This window comes from Eretmochelys imbricata, chromosome 2 (genome assembly GCF_965152235.1).
Source record: "Eretmochelys imbricata isolate rEreImb1 chromosome 2, rEreImb1.hap1, whole genome shotgun sequence".
NCBI classification, from domain to species: domain Eukaryota; kingdom Metazoa; phylum Chordata; order Testudines; family Cheloniidae; genus Eretmochelys; species Eretmochelys imbricata.
In genome coordinates, this window is record NC_135573.1 from 61,765,843 (window position 1) to 61,771,842 (window position 6,000).

The following is a 6,000-nucleotide window of genomic DNA, read 5'->3' on the forward strand; positions in this document are numbered from 1 at the left end:
TTGCTGTAGATTTACTTGGCACAAAGCAATTGTTAAAGGTGTCAAGAAATTAATTCTCAAAATCTTGTTCCATTGTGATGTAACCATGTGACATTTCTATCCTTTCTTAATAAAACACAGGAAACACCTCTGTAATTTGTTCATATATTTTAAAAGAAGCTGACACTCAAACCACTTTTTACACATGGTGATGACTTGGGGCATACGCTGATGCTAGCCATGTCTGCAGCATTCTGAGATGCAGCCTGCATGCTGAACTACATAGCTGTCATGTGACTCAGGAGACTGACGCACCTGCATGCCGTGGTGAGAGGGTATGCTTTCGGCCACAGACCTAGATTCCATAACGTTTTGAACCTAGTTTGCAACAGAAAGGCCTTGGCCTTCGAGGAGTTCCAGTGAACTCTATTGTCTGTACTGGTTTCAGGAGTGATTTGTCCCAATTTACATAGGAGTCCCAGTGCATTGTATGTGGACAGGATGGTGGATATGCTGGATAGGACTGGAGCCTTGGCCTGACCTCTGATCAACCAGTCAGGTACAGGAACACACGGACACCTAATTTTTGTAGATGTGCTGCCATCACCACCATGCACTTCGTGAACAACCAAGGAGCAGCTGGCAGACCAAACAGAAGCACTGTGAACTGATAATGGCAACCATTCACCACAAATCTGAGAAAATTCCAATGGTCATGGTGTATTGTGACATGGAAGTAAGTGTCCTTTAAGTCGAAGGCAGCAAACTAGTCCCCCTGTTCCAGGGAAAGAATAATGGAAGCTAGGGTAATAATGTGGAATTTTATTTTCTTCAGGAATTTGTTAAACTTTCTTAGATCTAAAATAGGCCTGAGGCCTCCTTTTGCCTCAGGAACGAGGAAGTAGCAGGAATAGAAGCCTTTCCCCTGAAGTACCACTGGACTTCTTCTGTGGCCCCTGCCTGAAGAAGAGACTGGACCTCCTGTTGAAGGGCAATCTTGTGTGGGTGGTCCCTGAAGAGGGATGGGGAAAGGGGGTAGAAATGAACTGGATGTCATATCCCAGTTACATCATGCTTAAGACCACCCCCCGCACCACCACCTCCTCACCCTCCCAGTTTGATGTTAGGTAAACCCAAACACCTAGGAAGTGGAACAAGTGATTGGTAAACAAAAGATGGGAAATTGATGGAACTATGGGAACTTGTACATTGCCTTCAACCAACCCCATCAAAATGCCTGTTTGGATGAGATGACTGGACAGGATGAGCCACTGATGCTGAAGAGACGGGCATTGGAGGGTGCCTTCCATAATCCCTGCCCTTTTTTCTTAGCAGATCTTGGGATCAGGGAGCAAAAACTTGGTGACTGTATGGCTGCTGTGGATGAAACCACTTTCTCTTCATGGGCGGGGTATAAATTCCAGGGGATTTGAGTATCACCCTGGAATCCTTAAGGCTATGAAGGCTGTCATCCATTTTTTCCCAAAAAGAAGCAAGGGACCTTCAAAAGGGAGGTCCTGGATAGTCTGTTGGACATCTAGGAGTAGCCCAGGTGACAGCAACCATGAATACCTTCTCATAACAATAGCTGATGCCATGATTCAAGCAGCCAAGTCTGTACTATCCATACTGTCCTGGAGAGCAGTCCTAGTGACCAGCTTATGCTCTTCAGCCATTACTGCAAACTCCTATCTACAGTTCTCTGATAACTGGCCTTAAATTTTATAATGTTCTCCCAGAGGGTGAAATCATAGTGACTCAGGAATGGCTTTTGGTATGCAAATCTGAGTTGTAGACTCCCTGAGGAATAAAGTTTGCAACCAAACAGATCCAGTCTCTGAGTCTTTGCCTTTCGGTGTCAATGCTTGTTGTCCGTGTCTTTCCCACTCATTGGCAGCTGCCACCACAAGAGAACTGGAGGTGGGGGAGATGAGAGTAAAAATGTTCATACCCCTTAGAGAGCAAAAAGTACCTCCTCTCAGCTTGATTTACTGTGGGGTGCAAGGAAGAGGGTGTCTGCCAAAGATCCTTGACTGGCTCCAGAATGGCTTCATTAATTGGCAGAGCCACCCTGACTGGGGGTTGCCGATACCAGAATGTCCACCAACTTGTGAGAGCTTTCACATACCTCTTCTGCCTGAATGTTAAGTAGCGAGGCCACCCTTCTCAAAAGATCTTGATAAGCCCTGTGGTCCTTTCGCAGCTGTGAGTCACTTGACAGCTCAATAGCCTCATCTGGTGACAAGAACAAGAAAGCAACAGGTATCTGAGGTGGTGGTTGGTATATGACTTGTGGTGGAGAAACTGCCAGAAACTGCTCGGTACTGGTCTCAGTACCAGGTACTAGGGAATGATGCTCTTGATGCTGATGTCTCGGGTGCATTCTCCATGATAGCAAGCAGAACAGTTGAGGGGAGGTCTTAGCTGGCGGGAGGAGGCCCCATGATGTCCAGAATGCCATTGGTATGGGCTGGAAACCCATCCTAGGCTGGACCATTGACCCTTAGAAGGAGGCCAAAGCTGAGGTTGCTGCATGGCCCATGCTCCCAAAGCTTTTGTGGGGTGGGTATGCTCCCTGTCCTGAATGGGATGTAAGTGACCTCACCTCCAAGTCTGAAGAAGAGCCAGATACTTCTGACAATGGAGGGGCAGATCCATTTGGGATTGATGAGAGGTAGCCCGAGTCCAGGGATGGTGATATCAGGGAAATCATTGTAGGCTTTCCTCTTGACAGCATAGGCTTTTGCAGAGGCCTTCAGTAATAGTACCACAGGATCTCTCGATTCATTGAAGTATGAGCTGTGGGCATCAATACCAGCTGCAGCTTCTTCTGCCGGTGATACCACTACTGGGAGGCTAAACAGATCCCTTGCGGCTGTGCGGTGGTTGGAAGCGGCACCGCTTCATGGCTTGGCAAAAGTCTTTCAGGGGATAGCCTCAACAGACCTGGCACAGGCTCTGGAGGTGGCCATCCACTCTTGGCAGGCAATGAGTGTTCCAGGAAGAGCCTTGCCAGGATGGGTTCCTGGCCCAATCCAGTGTCTTTATTAAGACCATAGTCTTATTTATTTATGGCTTATTACAACAATCTGTAACCCATTAACCCCGCTTTTTGTCCTGTACCTGCAGGGGTGTTAAGAGGCCACTTCACCCTGAATGGTCCCTTTGCATATGTGATAACTACTTATGCTAAACTCTCTGTTTGATCTTATATTTGTCTGTGGCTCTCTGAGTACCTTTCCCAGACCTGAGGAAGATCTCTGTGTAGCTCAAAAGCTTGTCTCTCTCACCCATAGAAGTTGGTCCAATAAAAGACTATTTTTGAACATTTTGGCCATACAGTAAGTTATTGACGTTGGAGGGCCTGATTTTACTCTCACTTTTACACCCCAATTTACACCATGTAACTCCCTAGTGTTAGTAAATATTAACTTTTTAATGATTTTGTATGATAAACTCTTATAATTCTTTTATATGCTACCCAAAATCCTTTTTATGTTGTGTATTGATACGTTTAGTGTCCTACATCTATTGAAACTAAAACATTCTTTGTCTTTCAGTTGAAACTAATGGGTGACGGGAAAATGAACTCAATAACAGAATGCGTGTAATAATTTAACACTATTTACTCTGACTTTAATGCAGTCCAGGTGTCCAGGGAAGAGACCCCCCAAACTAATGAAAAAGCGTCTGCACAAGTATGTTATAAGCAAAACCGAATGACTGATAAGGGATACTTCTTAATGCAGATGGGTTCTGTAATGGATGAAATAATGACCCCATTGAAGGATGTTTTTAACTCATTAAGAACTGTCAATTGTCATAGCGGTTAGTACTTATGACCAGATTAGAGATTCCTTTTTGCTCATCAGTCAGGTAAACTGCACCATAAAAGACATTCCATTAGTAATTAGGAAAACAGACTATATGATAAAAATAAGGATGGGAAAGTATTTTCCCCTCCAAAATGGAGTTTGTCTCATATCCTATAAAAGGATAGAAGGTTGGGAAGTTACTTTGGAGTGCAGATTAGATTGCCAGCATCTCACCAGTTACAGAGAAGAGAGACACAGAGACCATCTCTTTACCTTGCACCAAAGGTAGTAATGTATCTATTCTTTCAGTATTCTGCATAATGCTGTATTAATCTTTGATTAAATAATTACATTTGAGCCTGTTATTTGACGATCTCAAATCATTATTAAATTCAGATATGCAACAATGGACTTCAGTGCAGTTACTCCTGATTTACACTTCTTTGAATAATTGCTGTTTCTAGGATCTGTTGCCTGGACAGTACATATAATATTGCAGCACAGTAAAACCTATGCTGTTGTGACATAAAACATTTTTGTTGCCTGTGTTTTAGACATTTCTTAAATACCTGTAAGATTTCTTAATTTCTTCATGTGTTGCCCCCTTCTCCAGAGCCAGAATTGCATATAGTGCTTCTCCTGATGTGGATAAAGCCCGTTGCCTTTGTTCATCCATCTTATCTGTGCATTACCAAGACTACTGAGGGGGAAAAAAAGAACAACAGGGATTGCAGATGTAGGGATAATATTTCTTATTGTTAATTTGAATAAGGTTTAATTAGTTTGTAAAGTTACTTTCTAAACTATTTTACATGTAAGTAAATTTGAAAAAGCATATACCTTTCCAAAAAAGCCACAGACCCTTCCTCTCCCCCAAAATACATTATTTTAAAGTGATTTTCAAAATGGCCCTCCCCAAAATAAAAATGCTTGGGTTAGGTGCCGAATGTCCCAAATAAAATGCCTGAACCTGCTCTCAATTAAATTATTAGCAAAATTCCCATTAACTTCAATGCATGCAGAATCAGGCCTGAACAGAGTAAAAGGACATTTCAGGATAATTGTTTAGTTTGTTTTCCCCTTCTCTTTCAAGTCCTGCAAGTATAATTGAACCTTCCACTAAGAGCATTGGCTTCTTTCAATGGGATGTTAGCTTTATATCACCCAAGTCACCCTTTTTAGAGCAGATTTCTGACCACTTTTTGCTTCCTGAGCAGCACAAAGTGACTAGACCAGAGGCCAAGGACTGAGCCCAATGGACTATATTATAAAATTAACCTTCTATAGTAATCTTATATGTGTGAAAAGCTGAAGTGAAAGTAGGGTCTCACCTTCAGATGTCATGGTTGTGTCTTATGAATTCTGCCAGAATTATTATACTATAAGAAGTCTGTGATAAATTTATTACAGGGCCCCTCAGTTGCATGGCGTGAATGAGGGTTAAATGTAGACTAGTCATTGGATGCACTGCTATGCAGATCAATCAGCCATTACCTCATTCCTCCTGCAGGTGGAATTGGCCGCCAAACTGCCATCCACAGAGTGGCTCCACTACCACTTCACAGCATATGAGGAGGTGTGCTCCTGATACCTGAAGAATTTCTTTATATGCTGTTGGCACCTATACTTGGATTTGGTGTTGAGGGAAAGATCTGCCTCTTTGACAACAGAACAGCCACAACAAAGCTCTGATCACAGCAGACTATAACCATAAGAAATATCTACAGTGAGTTGTGGGCATGCTTTGGAGATAAACATTTCTGAGAACTAAAAGATTAGTGTGTAAACTAAAACTACTACTGTGCCATTTCTCTCTTCTCACTGCTGAGCTAGAAACATTATCTGGCCTTTATTCATATATTATTTACTAGGCCGCATTTTGGTTCAGATTCAGCTTTGTAACAAATTCAAACTCTTTATCTGTATTCAGTTGTAAAATAAGAGCAAGCATGCCATTAAAAACAAACAAACCCCCCGCCCCAAAAAAACCAAACATCATGTTGGTCAAAAGGTTACACAAGATTACACACAAAAGTAAACTAAACTACGTAATTTTGGCAAAACCTATTTGATTTCCTTAAGGAAACATTATTTACATTTATGATTTCTTTTCATGATTTCTTATTCAAATAAATAAAAGCAAGGTTCAAGATCCTGTGAATTACTGAAATTCAGACATCCAGCTGAAATAAATGTCATGGTGCAA

General features: G+C 42.2%; 1 protein-coding gene across 1 annotated transcript in view; it reads right to left on the bottom strand.

Moving 5' to 3' along the window:
- DNAJC5B (DnaJ heat shock protein family (Hsp40) member C5 beta) overlaps positions 1 to 4,470 on the bottom strand; it is a 32,051-nt gene extending 27,581 nt beyond the window's left edge. The window contains exon 1 of the mRNA XM_077808984.1: positions 4,364 to 4,470. Within this exon, the coding sequence (XP_077665110.1) occupies positions 4,364 to 4,470 (107 nt within the window). The remainder of the gene's footprint in view (positions 1 to 4,363) is intronic.
- Positions 4,471 to 6,000: the final 1,530 nt, after the last annotated feature.